General features: G+C 38.9%; 1 protein-coding gene across 3 annotated transcripts in view; it reads right to left on the bottom strand.

Moving 5' to 3' along the window:
• The window catches only part of SLC9A9 (solute carrier family 9 member A9), a 678,779-nt gene that overhangs the window by 607,506 nt on the left and 51,606 nt on the right, over positions 1–19,667 (bottom strand). For all 3 annotated transcript variants that reach the window (XM_053599744.1, XM_053599745.1, XM_053599746.1), the window contains exons 3-4: positions 17,334–17,411; positions 15,479–15,555 (exon numbers count right to left, since the gene is read on the bottom strand). In XM_053599744.1, coding sequence (XP_053455719.1) covers positions 15,479–15,555; positions 17,334–17,411 — 155 coding nt within the window. The remainder of the gene's footprint in view (positions 1–15,478; positions 15,556–17,333; positions 17,412–19,667) is intronic.

A 19,667-nucleotide genomic window follows, 5' to 3' on the forward strand; every position in this document is an offset into this window, starting at 1 on the left:
AACAAGGCTGTTACCAACACTGGACTCTTTTGATGACAGGAACCTGAACCTCCAGTGTCCTAAACAATTTCACTGGATTTATAATCACTTCTGGATGTTGCTTAGGGACGTCTTTTAGGGACATTTTATATCCCAGCTAGCTTGATAAGAAATTGAAATAATTGATGTAAAAATCATTAAAAATCGAAAGTGCTATGCGTGTGTACAGGTATGCGTATGTGTATGTTTACAAATACACTGTTAGTATTATTTATCACATCTATCAACAGTCTTATAGTTTACTTAATGTTTTGATTCATTAAGAGGAGGATTTATTTCAAGGGTGGGACAGGCCTTTAATTGAGTCTGAAAAGCATTTGTAGAAACTTAAGAATCAGGATAAATAGGTACCACTTCCGGTTTTCACAAATATCAACTAACAGTATTTGAGAAAGTAACTCCTTCAGCCCCCGGTTCTCTTACTCATCTAGCAGTATAATTCTTGCCTCTACCTATCTCATATATCTGTTATAAAATGCAAATATGATAATGTAAGTAAAAACACATGTGAAGAGGGTAAAAAGCTATGAAAATACTATATCTTTCTCATATTTCTAACATTAGAATACCCTTCCTATATGTGCTGTTAGGCCATTTTGAAGTAAATTTATCTCCTAAAGCATGAGCCATCCACAGTGAACACTGACATTCTCCCAAGTGGGTCTCCATTTATTTTCCACTCTCAGAGGATAATGTTTACCTTTTCCTGCACTCTTAACTTCTCTCTGCTGGGATAAGGCTATAATTGTATTTAGCCCTGTGAACCAGAGTAGATAACTTGTTAAATACTCGAATTATTGATTTCTGTGGAGGCCTTAAAATTGTACCAAGAATAGATATCTTTTGCTACAAATTAAAAGCAACACCTTCATAATCCTGTAGGCGATTTATCTACGTATGTTATAAGCCCTAGATTTGCCTGGATGTAGGAAAGCCCAGGGATGGAATGCCAAGTATACAAAATCAGCAGGGAAAACTAAATAGCTAAGTAAATTTTGGAACAGAAGTGTCATGTTAGACCCAGATAGAAAGAACCCATTAGTAAAAGATGATTAACTTATGGTTAGTATTTGGAGGGAAGAAAATGTTGGCATGTTACATGCAACCAAAAAAATATAATGAAGTATTACTTGGCCAGGCACAGGGAGTCATGCTTGTAATCCCAGTTCTTTGGAAGGCTGAGGTAGGAGGATGGTTTGAGATCGTGAGTTCAAGACCAGCCTGGGCGACATAGCAAGACTCTATCTCTATAAAAAGTTTAAAAATTAGCTGGATGTGGAGGAGGGCATCTGTACTCCTAGCTACTTGGAAAGCTTAGGCAGGAGGATTCCTTGAACCCAGGAGGTCAAAGTTATAGTGAGCTATGATTGAGCCACTGCATCCCAGCTTGGGCAACAGAGGAAATACTGTCTCTAGAAAAATACATATTGACTCAGTTAATTAGGGATTGACTGCACCCTAGAATCACTTTTGTCAAAAGCTTCTGTCTACTCATCACTTTGTCAGTAATGTAGTTTGGATACTTAAACAGGAGAAGCAAAAACGCAGGAGAGCTAATATTCATTTTGCTAAATGAAAGAAATGAGGTTAAACACAGGCAATTTAAAAAGCATTATTCTTATAAGACATATTCTAAGGGATTGGAAAGGAGGCCACTCTATAAGTGAGGCTCATCAGAGGAAAAGTTTCTGAATACCTGTATAGAGCTCAGCTTCCTCTGCTATTCTTGAGACCTTTCATATATGACAGAGACAACTGGCCAACCAACGAGCTACCATTAAAACAGGCTGTGCAGACAGTGTCGTTAGTCAGGGACAGAAAATCTCCAATTTTCATTCAGTATTGAAACAATGGGCCATAGGTCATAGCTGATATATTCTATTTGCCTTCAGAGAAAGAGATTGCATAAAAGATTTATCATGTGCACATTCTTTTTTCAATCAATATCCTTTTTTTTAGTAGTTTCAGACTCACAGAAACATTAAGCAGAAAACACTCAAAGTATGCCCCATGTATCTCCCACCCTATTTCCTTTATGAGTAATTTATAAGCCATTATTGACATATTATTATAAACTAAATTACACAGTTTGCAGTAGGCTTTACTCCTTGTGTTGTACACTCTAAGTGAACACTCAGTTTCTAATTAAATTAATAACATGTTCAGGGAGAGGCTATTCTATAAATAAGAATATCTAAAAAAATGCCTTGCTAATTTCTTTAATAATCTAAAGAAAAATTAGGAGATAGTTTTTAAAAAGCAAACTGGGGGATTTTATTATATAAAGAAATATGTATTATGAAGGGAAACGTTTTTAAATGAAGGATTAGGGGAGCAAATGAGCTTAATGCATGTACAGCAGTGGCTGGCACAAAGAAAATCCTCAACAAATTCAAGCCATTGTCATCCTTGTTGTCGATGTGTCTTATATAGACAACTTATTTGAATAGGGAGACCAAACGTGGTAGTATTCTTGACAAGCTGAGAAAAAGATTGACTAATCTATTTCCAGCAAAGCACTGGAACAGAGGTTCCAAGAAAAATGTAATCAAAACAAGAAAAAAAAATCAGAGGTGTGAAGATCACACATTTGAGAGGAAGAAAACGCAAGCACAGGACAAATAAAAAAGAATCACATGAAGATAAAGATTGTAGGCACCTATTATCTAGTAGCCATGACCTTCAAGATCACAATTGCCCGTCCATGCTGAGATGATGATGTCATCATTGATATTCATGATTCTGGTGAGCATGGAGCTTGCCCACTGGAAACTTTCTTCACAGCTACCTCTCTCATGCAGTGGCATTGACTAATAAGGGTGAAATGGAGCAGTAATGCATCATGGAGCTGTAGTCAAGACTGACTTCATTCCTTTCACTGGGGCCATTTCATTTTAATGGCAACAGAGCGTAATTGCTAAATCAGGTTAAATACCTCTCACAATGAAAATGCTAAAATCCATAGACTAGAATGCTGAACATTTCTTACTGTAATGGTTCTGTGCGCCTAACGGTATTCTATCAATTATTTTCTATATAATGCACGTACAATATTTGACCCAGCCATCTGCACAGACATAGCCATATAAACCTTGTATATATAAATTGTAAAATTGATTATGTTTAGTTTCAATGAAAACTGGATAATATGGATTAAATGCTGGTTAAAATTATCTTCATTCTTCTAGTCTGTTCTCACTAAATCCCAAGGTATTGAATCTCTCTACTAGGTTGTCAGAGTGCAGCAAAGCACATTTCAGAGTGCGTAGGAATCTCCTAGGGCTCTTGTTAATATGCGGGAAAGGATTCAGAAGTCTTGGGTGAAGGTCGAAACTCTGCATTTCTTGCAGGCTCCCGGTACTTCTGATTCTGTAGGTTCAAGAATGCAATTTAAATTATGAGGCTGAGTTTAGCTTACAACCTCTGAAGTCAGCTTGGAAAAGTTTTCACATCTTGGAAAAGTTATGTAAGCCTCTTCTAAAAAGGAACAATAGAAGCATCTATTGCTACTGTTTGTTGTGAAGTTCAAAAAAAACAACAAATGTAGAATGGCCAGTTCAAGTCTACAGAAAACGTACCTCAAGAGCTGGATCTTGTCACTTTTATTATTTCTGTGATCTGTCAATGAAAGGATATTCATTTCTCAAATCTTCTCCTTAATTCATTGATGCACTTGACAACATAATTATTGAGTCACACCAAAGGTAAGAGAATGATAACTAAGAGGTTAAGTCCAGTAAGGAACAACAAGAACAAAAAGGTTGGAAGGGGATAGCTCATGAGGAATGAATTGCACTATATTTGACAATCAAATCCAGAATGAGCTTATGGTTGAAGCAGAATGTTGACAGTCACCGTGATTTAATCATTCTGAATATTATTCAGGATAAGATTTACCTCTGAGGGTGGGGGAGAAAAGAGAATGAGAGGGACACGTGATTGAGTCCAACAGTTTTGGTAATGTTGTAGTTTCTAGTTTGGTGAGGGATTTATGAGTTCCATTTCTTAAGTTATTCTGCAAGGCTCTGGAAAGGTGTAATAACAGCCATGTGGCATAGATCTTTAAAGTTTTTTTTTCTAAAGCATATAAGCAAAGTGAATAAGCTGCCAAGATCGCACTTTTACGACACCCAAAGCTCCACCCTTTCCCAAAGCACCACCACCAGCCAGACAAACCTGGATGCAAACCACACTTGCCACGATCGCCCTTGACATGAGAAATACATCAATGAAAGAGACCCATCGGCAGAGATGTCCCTGCAGTCATAGCTCAGAGAGCCACACCTCCACATGCTCGGCATCACTAATGGTAAAGAGAGCGACTGAAAGTCTTAAATAAGACTTTTCTATAATTCCCCGCTCCAGTCGAGCAGGGGTTAATTTTCCAGGAATGCTTTTTACTTTGGTAGCATATGAAGCTTATTGAGTCTTGCTCTCCACCTTACTTCCTTTGAGCTTTATGTGTTTTTCCACAAGAATTTTATATTTAAACATAGAACATTAAGAAGTATTTCTTAATAAATCACTTGCATCGCCTGGGCAGGAGTTCATTGTCTATTGGCTCTTGAATATGAAGAGCTCTAATGGAAGAGGCCAATTGGCCCCTGTGTTATCAACCTGATTCCCCACCATGTTCTGTGTTCATAGATGGGATTAATACCAGGGTCTGAGTTCTGTTTTCTAATGCTTATATGTACCTTGATATCCCTGAAGATATTTTATAGTTTCTTCCTATGGTAGACTATTTGCAAAGATGGCTACTGCAATGGATTTAATGTCTGTGTGACCCCAATATTCTTATATCAAAATCATAACCCCCCAATGTGATGGCAGTAGGAGGTGGAGCTTTTGGGATGCAATTAAGTTATGAAGATAGATTCCTCACAAATGGGATTAGTGCCCTTAAAGAAAGAACCTCAGAGACCTCTCCGGCCTTCTTTTCACCATGTAAGGACACAGTGGGAATTTGGGGCCATGTATAGTCCTGAAGAGGCTCCTCCCCAGAATCCTACCCCATTGGCACTCTAGTCTTGTGACTTTTAGCCTCCAGATCTGTGGGAAATAAATATCTATTGTTTATAAGCCACCCAGTCTATGGTACTTGGTTATAAAAGCCTGAATTAAGAATTGAGGATAATTCTTCCCATCTCTGCATGCGTACCCCTCTGCAAGGTGACTATCACACTTCTCAGCAAGAAGTGGAGCCTATTTCCCTATATGTGGGATCTCATCTACCCCTGTGATCAATCCGATGCCATGAAATTATATTGCCTGATTTATGGGATTGGGCCTCAAGAGACCATGCATTTCTGTTCCCACCACCTTGAAATGCTGATTTGAGACCATACAAAAAGCCACAGCCAGCCTACTAGGGAATGGGAAGTTCCATAGAGTAGAGATGATCCCCCAGACCAAATAACCAACAGTCAGAATCATGTGAGGGAGCCCCTCTTAGACTTTCCACGCCCAGACCAGTTGCTGGTCACATGAAAGCCCTTAGAAGAGAACCACATAACTGCCCAACTGAGCCCAACCTAAATTGATAGGCTAAAGATTTGTGAACTAATACGATGGTTGTTTTTTTAAGCCACTAAGTTTGGGGAGTAGTTTGTACCACCACAACAGATGCCTGACATTCTGCCCTTACTCTCTCCCCTTTTATCTGAATAGATTGTTGTGTGTGAGTAGAAACAGGGCCACTTGTACTGTAGCTCTCCCCTCAGATATCAGTCAGAGTGAGAAACAGTGTTCCACTGTATATCTGAGAGGACTGAGGAATCAAAGTGAACTGGATTACTTATTCTAAGACTTGAATATTTCATCAACTAGAACCCCAGTGTTGGAATCCTTAGGATAGGCTGTTTAATGATAAGACCTCGCAGGTAAATTCTTTCCCAAACTAGAGTACCTTTCAATTATTCTTAGCAATTTCCTTTTGTTATTCAATATTTTTCTTTTTTTACCATAACAATCTTGTATGTGATTTTTCTTTCTTTTTTTTCTTTTTCTTTTTTTATTTTTTTCGAGACAGGATCTCACTCTGTCACCTTGGGTAGAGTGCTGTGCCATCACAGCTCACAGCAACCTTAAATTCTTGGGGTCAAATGATTCTCTTACCTCAGCCTCCCGAGTAGCTGAGATTACAGGTGCCTGTCACAATGCCCAGTTACTTTTAGAGATAAGGTCTTGCTCCAGCTCAGGCTGGTCTCAAACTCCTGAGATCAGGCAATCCACCTGCCTTGGCCTCGTACTAGGATTAAAGGTATGAGCCACTGCGCCCGGCCTTTATATGTGATTTTTCAGTATTTCTCTTCCTGAATCAGAGGTAGACTTTGCTTCCCTTTTGAATTGCCTCAGAACATGTTTCTTTTTTAACTGTGTGTTATTCTTAACCCAACATCTTTGAGGCTGTGCTGGGAGGACTGGGTTGGCGACTGGTGCACAGACTCACAGGGCTCTCACGGCTTCTTCACCTCCATCTCTGATGTTCTCCACAGCCCCCTACATCGGGGGCTTCTTTTCCTCTCAAACTTCACTTTCCGCTGCCAAAAATACAACTCGTGTGTGCTGTGATGTGAATATGGGAAACCACACCACGAAGCAGCTTAGCCTGTACTTGACAGTTTAGAGATGATTTTCTCTTATTTGGCGGTGTCAGGGCAGCAGTGTATTTATTTTTCTCTTTGAAACCAGTGACAGCGATGACTGCACCAGCTCAGAATCCAGAGAGTAAGGCACAGGGGAGGCATGAGGCCTCTGGTCTGACTCAACACAGCCTCCCGAGCTCTGCCGATCTGCAGCCTACTGAAAATGGAGCCAGAGAGAGCTGCAGCCCAGACTCAGTGTCCGGGGCAGTGAGAAAAGCACGGTGGGAGGGGGACGAAATAGGAGAGAAAGTGAAGCTAGATGGGAGAAGAGAGGAAAATCTAGGGGTTTTGTGGTTGATAAGGATGAACCCAGGGATACTGAGAATATGCTCTTGGCACTTTGGCCTCTGCTGCTGCCTGACAACCCCAGTGGTTCTTCTTAACATGCACACACACAAGAAAAAAACAACAGAAAAATCAGAGTTTCCCAGAAATGGTAGTAATGGTAGTTTCCCAGCCTCATCAAGCCAAGTTTTATAAATCTGTGAAATAGCTCCTTTCACTCACTTCTTGTCCCTTTTATCTTCTTTATTTTTTGAGGGGCGGGAACTGTGAAACTTTATTGAAAGAATTTAACAAATTTCCAATGTAAGAACAGTCTGCATTCATCATTTCACTTTGTCTTCTTTTAAGTCCACGGTGGGGGACGCCGACCGCTGGGGGGGGGGTGTCTCGTAATTGTAACTGATATGTACAAGAGAATGTATAGATGATATATGCAAATTAGACATTTTAGTAACATATTGAAAACCTGGAAACACAGCCAAACCCAGAGCCAGATCGTTACCAATAACTTATCTCTCCTATTTCCAATCAATTCTTTTACTTCTTCCCCAGACACAGTCACACCTCTGAATTTTGTGTTTTTAATTCCCTGACTTACTTTGCACATGCCCCCATGCCTCCACCTCTGCAGGCATGCTTAAACAATACTGTTTAATCTTAGCTGTTTGTGACCATTATAAAAATAATGCCATCCTACCTGTGGCCTTATGGGATTTGATTTTTTGATTTTCCATCATCTCTGAGATTCACCCATGTTGTCCTAGGTAGCTTTTTTTGGTTGTTTTTCACTACCGTCATGTGGATTTATTTGTCTACTCTCTTGTTAATGGAATTGGAGTTGTTTCCAAGTTCTTGCCATTGTGAATGGTGTTGCTATAAGTATCCTCCTACCGGTATGTGTCTCCTAATACTCATGTGGAAGTGGATCTCTAACAAAAACACTTAAAAAATAGTTACAAGATCAACAAATATAAACAAAGTATATGAGAATATATTTGACATTTAAAAAATTATATTCTCATAAGCAAAAATACTAGAGTAAATCATATGAAAGAAATTTGTAGTAAACGTGTATGAACTATAGTAATAGTGGATAAGATATTCCTGAAGAAAAAAAATATCCTGTATACTTTATTCTATATGATATAAACACTTATTATGAAGCTATATTCATTGAGACAGTATAGTATTGGTGTAGGAAAAGATAATAAATCAATGAAATAGAATTAAGAGTCTAGAAATAACTGTGATACATGATATAACAGGGCTTAGAGAGCCTAGGGAAATGCAGGGCTAAACAATAAATGGTGTTAATGTTATTGGTTGTCTATTTGGGGAAAACAAAGTAATTGGGTGTCAACTTTGGATCATTTACAAACATCGGTTCCAGAAAATGATCTTATTGAAAAAGGTACAGTTTCAAAAACAAAAAATGTTTTTCTGACTCTGAGGTAGAAAATGGCTTATGAAACAAAATACAAAAATTCTAATCATAAAAGAAAAGGTTTATAAATTTGACTACATTAAAATTAGGAACTTCTGTTCACTAAAAGGCATCATGTACAAAGTAAAAGTACAACAGTACAAGGCACAAAATAAGAGAAAATATTTTTAAAATATATGTGAATATGGATTAATACATAAAGTATATCAAAACTCTGGAAAATTAATAAAAAATATGGCAAAAGAACCAAATAGAAAAATGAAAAGCTTGAAAAGATATCAAATGAAAGTCAATTAGCTTAACTAACAATCAAGGAAACACATATGAGAACAACAATTCCCCTCTTAAGCATTGCCAATCTAGTAGGCATGAAATGAAATGAAATTCACATCTACTACATTGGCAATACTTAAGAGGGGAAATTGGTACAACAGCTTTAGAAAACAATTTGGAATTATTCAGAAAACTAACTATTAATTTGTATGCCCTGTAACCAAGCCCCTCCACTCTTGGGTATATATTCAGAGGCACCAAAAAAGAGTATACACACTGTCTCTTTTTTTTTTTTAATAAAAGAAAAGAACTGTATTAAAATTATAATACTCAAGTCACCCTTGATGACTTCGGCAATTACAAGAGGTGCTCAAACTTGACTTGAGTTCATCTTTTGTTATCAGTATATATTGAGTATTACAATTTTAATACAGGTTTTTTTCCTTTCTTAAAATGTATACAAGATAGTCATCAAATTTGGGGATAAGACATACATAAAATAAGTAATTTATCCTCATTACCTTACAGTACATGGTAAAAGAACAGCATTCATATTTCCAGACTTTATGGCCACCCTAACTGCATCTTAGGGAAGCCTTCAGTTCTAGTTAAATGTGGAGATACCCCAAATCCTCCCCATTCCAACTATGTCTTTGCACAGGCTTTTGAAAAACATACTTATTTTTTGCTTTTGTGGATTGTAGCTCCCTAGGAGAATCTGATTAAATGGTGAACTCTACGCAGACTCTCTCCCATAAAACATTCACTAATTCCCTGAAGTTTTTCTATGTACTATCTCAGGGTCTTTGTTTCTTGGGTTGAGAACCTTGCTCCAAGTCATTCTCTTTCTAAGGTTAGAGATTAAGGAAGGCTGTGGGGGACGGGTCAGCCTCCACTACATGTCTTCAGGTTTGGGTTCTAGACTCGCAAATGTGTTCTTCCTTCCAATCAGCATTTTGGGGCAACTGAACCTTACTGTTCCTCTCCTAAATAAGCACAGAACAACAGGAACTCCAGAATCAGTGCCCAGGGTGCTTAGGTCTCAAGGTCCTCAGTTGAGCAGGTACAATGATACGAGAGGGCCGAGGGAGACCACTCACAAAGCCCCTTCACTCCTGTGCCTCATGGACGGACGGCTGGGGGTGTCAGGCTCTGAGGAATGTTGGTATGAATGATGTAAACAACTTCACACTTATAAAGCCATTTTTCCTGAGTTACCAAAAGTCCAGCATTCTAACCATGTAAAATGGATTCATAACCATCTCTTCAACCCCCTCAGTATGAGAAGACAGGTTTCATTTCCAGTTTCCAATTATATTCACAGCCAATTCTTAAAAATTTAGGTATTTTAGGACAGTGCCTGTGGCTCAAAGGAGTAGGGCGCTGGCCCCATATACCAGAGGTGGTGGGTTCAAACCCGGCCCTGGCCAAAAACTACAAAAAAAAATTAGGTATTTTATAATTTCTAACCATAATGGTAGATGTAAGAATCTAAAATTATGGAGGTCTTGGTTTGTCCAACAGATATTATTATTAATTATAAATGACTGCATGAAGAGTAAAATATCAATTTAAGAGGAAGGGAGAATCCAGGAGATTCTAGGAGCATGTTCTGGAACACCCTCTGATGTGAAATGAGGGTAATAATATACTTAACTCATAAAGGTGCCATAAGAACAAAATGAGATAACACATGTAAACTGCTTAGGTCACTGGCGCATGTAAAGAAAGTTTAAAAAGTGAGCTATTTGTAAAATTACTTAGATCTATGCCTCTTTCTCCAAATATTTTTGAAGTTGTATAATTTGTTTTAATTCATCATTAACAGAGAAACTAAAAGAATATCATTGTTACTGCTCTTTAAAAAAGAAGCATTTCATGTACACCAATGATTTCTTGGGAGCACCAGGGAAGCTGTCATTGTGATACATCTATGTCACATAGAGGAGGCAGACATAGTCTCAAAGATAAAGGAACAGTTCCCTAAGATGGAGGAGAAGGACAGAGAGATATTTTGAACACATCAATTCTTTATTTTTTTTAAGAGATTCATTTAAGATATGTAAGTGATAAAATGGGGATAGGAGTACTAGAAAAAATGGCTGAATTCTTTAAAAAACAGTCCATCTTTTAAAAAGAAAAAGAAGTCTTCCCTGGTCTTATTGCCAAAAAGAATATTGTTCAATTTTCTCATGTATAAGGAAAAATGTTTTATAACTCATTTCTGAAATTATATGACATTGATAAAACTTTTAAAGATCTCATTCATTCAAATAAATCCAAAGATCTCAACTTCTATAAAGCATCTGAATCTAGCTCTCAAACTAACCTCTGGTTTAATCAGATACAGTTTTTACTTAGAGAAGACCATGGCCCAGGAGTGGACACTGATTCATGTCCCAGAATCACTCTCCGTGGCCTTCACGTTCTCATACATTCTGATCCTGGGCTTCATGGCTTCTGTCTGCTGACTCTCCAACGTTTTAGCTCCCACATTCCCTGGCACTGCTCTGTGACACCTACTGTCTTTGCAAAATGTTCCCCACACCCACCTTAACTAATGCACCTGGTATCATGGAAAATCCTTCTCTCTCAAATGATTACCTAGGACTCCCTTCCTCTATGAAGTTATTCTTAAAGAAGTCAGTCTACCTTCTCTATTTGAAGTCCTTCTTTTTGCCTATTTCATGCAGGAATGAGTATATCCACATAAACTCAGGTATCCCTTAAAAATATGAACTCTTTTGGGATGGAATTCCCAAAGAAAAATCTCCCACATCTATGAGAACTCTTACTTGGCTCATGAAGAAACATATGGCATGTTGGTGAATATTGATGGATTTATACAACTTTATTTCTTAGTACTAAAATTCAACAAACAGAAGGAAAGCAGGTTTTTTTGGCATTAATAATATGACTCTGGAGCCAAATGATTTAGTTACTAACCCAGTTCTATTACTTACTGTTGTGTTACTCTCTCCAAACCTCAGTTGTTTCATCTGTTAAATGAGGGTAATAAATAGTACCTACTTAATAGGATTATTTTGAAGATTAAATAGATTATCTGTGTGAAGTACTTTAAAGGGGGGCATACACACAGCAAACATGCACATACAGTATATACGTAATTTTCTATTTTTTGTAGAGACAGGGTTTTGCTATGTAGCTCAGTCTGGTCTCAAACTCCTGGACTCAAATGATTCTCAGACCTTAGCTTCCCAAAGTGCTAGCCTTACAGGCTTGAGCTACCTTGCCTGGCCAATATTTGATGGGTCCATTTTTCCACAAAACCATCAATTCCTTGAGGATAGTGACCTTGTTTTTTCACTTGTCTATCCCTATCACTTAGCACTTCTGGTTGGCACAAGGTCTCTGTAAAAGAACATTTATCTTTTTGTTGTGATTGAACAGATCAGTTAATGGATATAAACTATACTTTTATTCTGCCATACTCTTTCTAATCTATATTTATTACATATGTATATACTTTTTATTTTTATATAGTTTGACTCATAAAAAAGTTTCAAAAATAGTACGGAGTTTCCATCTACCATTCATCCAACTTCTACTGATGATGATCAGGTGTAACTTTTAAAATTCATGCTTGAAGGGAAGAGCAGAGAGAGAAAGAGGAGGGAGGGGTGGAGAAAGGAAGAGCAGAGAGAGGGAAGGAGAGGGGTGGGGCCTTGGTGTGTGATACAGCTTTGGGGGGCAAGACACGATTGCAAGAGGGACTTTGCCTAACAAATGCAATCAGTGTAATCTGGTTTATTGTACCCTCAATGAATCCCCAACAATAAAAAAAAGAAAGAAAAAAATAATCAAAGTAAAAGGGGGCATAGCATGTATACAGCAAAATAAATGTTTGTTGTTATTGCCATTTATTTATTAAACAATATATATATATATATAACCAGACTTTTTCTGAGGTTTAAATATTTATCTCCCATGATGGAGATCATCAAGTTATGAAAGTATCAGTTTGGTCTGAATTTAAGCATGTGCCTCTCCTTCAGAAGTTCTGATCATATTCGAGGTTGACAGGATAAAAATAAATTTGTGTTTCTTATACAACACCTACAACAATTGGACTTGCCAATACTCCATATTCATTTCTGCCTACAGAACAAGTGCAAAGTTATCCATTACCTCCTAGGGCCGAATTCTGTGCATAGCACACTTTCTATCCCTCCGCCCTCTCTGTGTTAGACACTGTGGAGCCTTCTTTTTCCTCTTCCTCTGACTTCAGAACACATGCTCCATTGGACTTCTTCCCTTTTTTCCTGCCCTATACTTCTTAGGCACTTGTGAGAGCCTCTTCTCTTTCTTCAAATAGTGCTATTGCCTAGTTCTCTTTCCTTCCCACACTTACCCGGAGCGAGAGCGATGCCATTCTCTCCCGGAATTTCTCCAGGCTGCTGATTCCATATCCACGGCCTGAGTCGAGACCCTCATCATTTCCAACCTGGCCTATACAAATTGCCCCTGAATGGTCCTCTACCTACCATCTTTTTGCCCCTTTAAAATTTCCCCTTCACACAGCCACTAACACTCTTCGTGATTTCCCTTACCTCCCTAAACAAGATCTTAAAATGTTTAATAGATCTATCCCTTCTTCTTCTTGCACCACGCAAGTCTGTGTCACTCAGAATATACCCACTTCAAAGGAAGAATAGAGTTCTAGAAGTTTTCTCGGGAATACACTTTTATTCAAATCCCCTTCCATTATAAATTGTTGGCTGTACTCTTAAAATTAATTAAAATAGGTTCTGAACTCCAGTAAATGAAAATTACCTGATCTCTTAAGCTGGAATTTTTAGAATAAGGCAATTATAAACAACACATACACACATTATATATTGTTGCTGCTTTTCTTTTTTTTATAGAAGTTATCTAAGAAATAATTCAGACTCTTCACGATTGTGCAAGCATATGATATAAGAATGTAAACTTGAATACAAGTGCACTCATGTACTTAAACCCAGTCGGATAAAGGAAGCATTGATGGGCTCCTATTTCATGGGCACAATGTAGGGGTGTAGGGCACATTATTAGGAGCGGGACACAACTACAAGAGGGACTTTGCCTAATAAATGCAAATATTGTGACCTGGTTGGTTATAACCTCACGTTAACCTGACATTAAAAAAAAGTTAAACAATACAATAGTATATAAAATAAAATTCAAAAGAAGGAAACAGGATAACAATAAAGATTGGCAACTTCCATAATTTGACACCATTGTCCACGAGTTTGGAGTCATTATAAATTTCAGATCCCCATGTTATAGAACTGCTACCATCAATCTTTGCCATAAACAAAGGGACATTTGTTGCAGCACACACGTCTCAGAGCCCTCTGTCACTGTATAGACACCCTGTATGGGGATGCACAAGAACTCAACAGAAATTGCTAAAAGATAAGGGCAATGGCACGACCTGCTGTGTCAGGAGCCAAAGCTCTGAATTGTCTTGACCAGGCCCTGCTTCCCAGAGGTGGGAGGACTGAGCCAATTAATTAGCATTTCAAGATGTTGCACCTTCAGAATGAGGCGCTTTAATTACACAGATCTCTGAGGCCCTTGCTATTTTTGAAATGGGAATGTGTAACTTTTGCACACTCACAGAACAGAAAATCCTCCACTCCCACTCCCCCGCTGCAAACATGCTTGAGAAGGATCAAGTACCTCGTGTCTCTCAAGTCATTCCCAGTTCAAAGGCCACTCGGATGTCCAGACTCCATGTGTCCCGGGTTTACACTCATGGAAGCCTCCACTTTCAGGGGCTAAAAGCTTTAGCTTCCTCACTGCCTTAACCATGCTGGATATTTTCATATAATGTAACCCAAATTGTTCTAGACTTAATGCAGAATATTCAATGTCAAATACCCCAGCTTTACAGGTAAAGTAAAGACCCCTCTTGACCCCTTCTTAGCCTTCAATTGACACGCACTAACCACTTCATGACTACTAACCACGCTAACCACTAACGCATGAGCAGAGTGTGTTTTTAGCACCACTTTCTTATGTTAGAGTTATAATCACTGTATGCAGTAAAAATCAAAGGTGGAGTTAACTGTATCAGACGAGTTAAGATGTGTATGTCATGTAGTCATCACAGCTGGAGGTTTAATGCACTGGGTAGGATTAAAAGTGAATTGGACTGGCATCTCCATTCATACCACATTTCAGCTTGTGATGAGCTGCAGGCCAGAGTCTATATAGTTTGACTTATGGCTCAGTAGCATAAGCAAGAAAATATAATGAGGAGGAAAATAAATCTGCCTTCTACAGGGTATTGAACAAAAAGCCATCCAGACCTTAAATGGCCCTGCTGATATTTGACCTCGGAGGTTCTAGACTGTTGCCTTTACATTCTTCACAGGAAGAAAACCCTAGACAGATAGTTACTATCGTACTTCTGTCAAATACAGGTAGAGTCTTGCAAAGAAGATGGGAAAAGAATGCAACAGGCCTGTCTGTATTATCCAAACAAGAAAAAGAACACAGTGCGCTTCACAGAGCTCAAGCGAAGTGATCTACATTCCCCAAGCTGGAAGTCCAAACCTCACAGAGAAAAAAACAGAAATCCTCTAGTTTGCTTTGATTTGAAGCCTTGTGTGTGTCAGAAGACGTGTAAGCCTTAGAAGTAAGTCAGAAAAATGTACAAAGATGTGATGTACTGGAAACATAGACAATTATTTAGCCAGCATGAATCCAGAAAGTGTGAGATACCTCTCACAGATCACAGAGCCCAGAGCCTCCTGGAAAGAGAGTTGCAAATGTCACTTACCCTATGACGATACAGGAGATGGCAGTTCCCAAGAAGGCATATGTTAAAATAGATCCTAAGTTCTGAAAAAAGTGTCTCTGGGGAGAAAGAAATTAGAGTACATCAGCATTTTTTTCTTAGTGCAACAGAAAATAAAAATTAATGCGTGCATTTGACAGGCCAGCCCTTCTCTCACTACCTAGGCGAATTTTGGTTTTGGAGCCTCATTCCTGGTCTTATTATACTGATAGAGGCTTAGATGATTTACATGGTGAAGGATGGGGTGGGGGGAAGGCAAGAAACAGGAAAAAACTTCATCTGCAAGGTGATTTGGCAGGGATGAAGGAGCCAACTGCCAGAACCGGCTGGACCTGGAAGGAAGAGGGGCAGATGACGTCTGTGCAGGTGTCTGGGTCAATTAACGGGCGTTTTATTGTAAATGCAACTCCTTTAGCATTTACAAATATACTGGTCTAAGAAATTTAAGTTGTCTCTTGACTTTTATTGGATGTCTGACTTCTCCGACTTTTATACGTATTCTGAAAGTTATGAGATCAAAACTTTAAGGCCTATTACAATTCATTTTATTTTAATGAATTAGCCCCAAATGACTCCTAATGTTGGGGCTGGTGATGAGGAAGGAAGACCCGAGTGAATCCTGCCTTCTAAGTCTATTCCCATGCTTGCTTACGGAAAACTCCCAGTTCTTTAAAAGGGAGCTGAGTAGCCAGAAGTGACAGGAGGAGGGAGCCAGGTGTACAAGAGAAAATCAGGCTGCACGGAACAGGGATGGCTGCAGGGGACGACTGGTTGAAGGGATGGGAACCCCAGGAATCTCTCAGGGAAGGAGATGAGCATCAGAAAAGCGGACACGTTATCTCCAGATCTCAAAACCCACACAAGCCAGAGTTTCACTCTGTGGCTCCGGGAGTGCGATTACTTAAATTCTTACATGAATTATAATATGCAAAATGTGCAGAGTCAGGCTAAGTCTTAAGTATTATCAGAAAAGTGCATAGAAACTTCAAAACTGGATTTTCTCTCTCTGAGTAACAACGCCATTCTTCAGTTTTCACTTTGATAGATAAACTCAACATTAACAAATGAACTCTGGTTATAGTCATCTAGAATAACACCCTCCAATAGAAATATAATAAAAGTTATACATGCTATTAACAATTTGTTACTGACCACATTTTTTGAGAAAGATGAAATGCATTGTGATAATATGTCCATTAATCTATGATATCTGAAATATTATCACTTCTATATTAAATCAATAAAATACATTCTTGAGATACTTTACATTATTTTTTAACATAAAAATCCACTGTGTTTTATTCTTAAAGTGCATCTCAATCAGACTAGCCACATTTCAAGGTTCAATAGTTGTGTGTGACTAACAGCCTGTTTCTTAGTCGGGGTAAGTTTAGAAGAATCCTGGAACTCTAAGCATTCAGGTTTGAATCTATACCACATAACCTAAGATGATATTCTTACCGAAGAGGTAAACCCACAAAAATAACTCTTTTTTCTTTTTTTTTTTTTTTTTTGTAGAGACAGAGTCTCACTGTACTGCCCTCGGGTAGAGTGCCGTGGCGTCACACGGCTCACAGCAACCTCCAACTCTTGGGCTTACGCGATTCTCTTGCCTCAGCCTCCCGAGCAGCTGGGACTACAGGCGCCTGCCACAACGCCCGGCTATTTTTTTGTTGCAGTTTGGCCGGGGCTGGGTTTGAACCCACCACCCTCGGCATATGGGGCCAGTGCCCTACTCACTGAGCCACAGGCGCCGCCCAAAATAACTCTTTTTTCATTAATGGTGGTAACATTCTCTATTTAATGATAAAATCAAAAAAGACCATTGTATATTTACCTTCTTTAGACTATATCCCGCGTGAAATATAATCGGTGGCAGTAAAACATTGAAGAAGATTTCTGGATCAAATGTCATCTACCAGAAAAGACAAAAGCACAGTTAGAAAGATGTTGTTGGGCCATTAAAAAAAAAAAAATTGTCTTATGAACAGTTTCTATGGCTAAGGTTTTATAGGGCATACTAACATACTATTAAATTAGCATGGGTGAAAATATGAGAAAATGGCTGGGTGTGGTGGCTCATGCTTGTAATCCTAGCACTTTGGACTTTGGGAGGTTGAGGCAGAAGGATCACTTGAGAATAGGACTTCAAAACCATACTGGGAAATGTAGTGAGACCCTATCTGTACAAAAAAAATAGAAAAAAGTTGGCTGGGCATGATAGTACACAACTCTAGTCCTAGCTACTTGGGAGGCCGAGGTAGGAAGGTTGTTTGAGCCTAGGATTTTGAGGCTGCAGCGAGCTAGGATGCTGCTGCTGCACTCTGTCCTGGGCAACAGAGCAAGATCCTATCTTTAAAAATAAAAATAAAAAATAAAATAAAAAGAACAAATGAAAAGAAAGCAAATGAAAATAGGAGAAAACAAAATTTAGCATAACTATAATTTTTGAATGTAAAGCCTGTACACGGCTATCCTATAGCTAATAACAATAATAAAAACTCACTGAAATCTCTATGAGAAAAAAAAATTGGATTAGTTTGTCCATTCTTCTTATTTTAAATGTTTTTTCATTAAATTTTATTTTTTCTCAACAAATTAGTAATGCTAAGTCATTTGGGCTTCTGACAAAGATTTATTTCATGTTTTTTCCAAATAAAACATTTTTTGGAAATGTGCTCTGCGCTTTCCCCATTTTATCCTGCTCCAAAGTTTAAAATATTTTCTAGACACCATGAAAAAACACAAGTTAAAATAAACTTGGCTGTAAGACAATTACAACTTCTTATGAAGTACAGTGAAATGACTTGTAAATTTTTTTGAATCCAATATTGCTCTCTGCTGGGTATTTAATCTCTACAACTTTCCTAGATTCATCTTCCTATTTTCCTGTTCTCTTATCTATTATCCTTCTCTCTCTCCCCCACCCCACTCTCTGTCTTACATACGCACACATGCAAACACGCATTTTATGCCTGAATTCTTACTCATATCTGAAGCTGCATCTTACAAATTATTTCCCGGTGAAATCTGCCTGATCCCCTGTCCAAACTGACCATTCCATGGTCTGTGCTTTTCTGGCACCAGTGGCCTTCTCTTGTGGGAGCTGTGTTTCATCACATACTGTCAAATCATTGGTTTGCATTTGTTTCCCCAATTAAATTGTATTACAAGGATGCCTTTGTCAATTCTGCACTGCCTCCAGCCCTCCCAGTGCCTAGCCCAGTGCTCAGCACACATTTGCTGCCTTGGTAGATGCTCTGAAGAGAATCACCAGGAGCAATTGGTGGGGGGTGGGGTGGTCAGGGAGGGTCTTTGAGGAAGTGACATTTAGACCAAGAACCAAAAGCAGAAAAGTGGCCGAAACTGGAGAAGAGTGAGGGCAGAGATGCTCAGGAAAGACTCAGATGGGCAAGGTCCTTTTAAAAGTCAAATCCATTTAAACGGAAAGAATTATACTTGCTCACATGGCAGGTAAGGATTATTTAAGCCAAAATTAAGAAAAGCCTCTCTTGGTTCCATTTCTCTTGCACTTTGGCCTGGCGGGTATTGTCAGAAGCTCCCATCCCCCTTCCCCATACTGGCCCTTCAATTCTGTTCATCTTCATATTTGGGAAGGGGGAAGTGGAGGAAGTAGGTGTCATCTAACTCAGCCTGGGCGCTCCCGCAGGCCTGCCAGGCACCCACTGATGGCACAAGCCCTTGCACCAGTCAGCAAGCATCCATGTGGGTCAGGCGTGGCCCATCTTGACCCTGAGCTCTCTGTGATAATCTCTGCTTTCTCCTTGGCCCACACGGCCTTGCTCTTATGGTATGTCTTGCCCTATTAGCAATTCTGATATTAGTTTGTCATGATTCAAATCCATGAGAAGTGGGAAGTAATGGGTCCAACTCATCTTTCGTGTCAGGCCTAGGGTCCCCCAGAGCTGGCATGGTCATGGATTGGCTGACTTTGGGTGGGTAACAATTCCTGGGCGCATCAGCTATGGCTCCTAGAGTCCACACAATCCTTCCTTCTGGAACAATGGAGGATGTGCCAAGATTTCTAAAGTTCTGTCTGCTACGTGCACCATTTCTGAGCATTTAGCATGATTCTCTACATATAGAAAGAGAAGAATGGAAATATTTCCTGCCTACTTCTGCTCTTGATCAAGCCAATGGCCTTATGTTT

This window comes from Nycticebus coucang, chromosome 8 (genome assembly GCF_027406575.1).
Source record: "Nycticebus coucang isolate mNycCou1 chromosome 8, mNycCou1.pri, whole genome shotgun sequence".
Classification (NCBI taxonomy): Eukaryota; Metazoa; Chordata; class Mammalia; order Primates; family Lorisidae; genus Nycticebus; species Nycticebus coucang.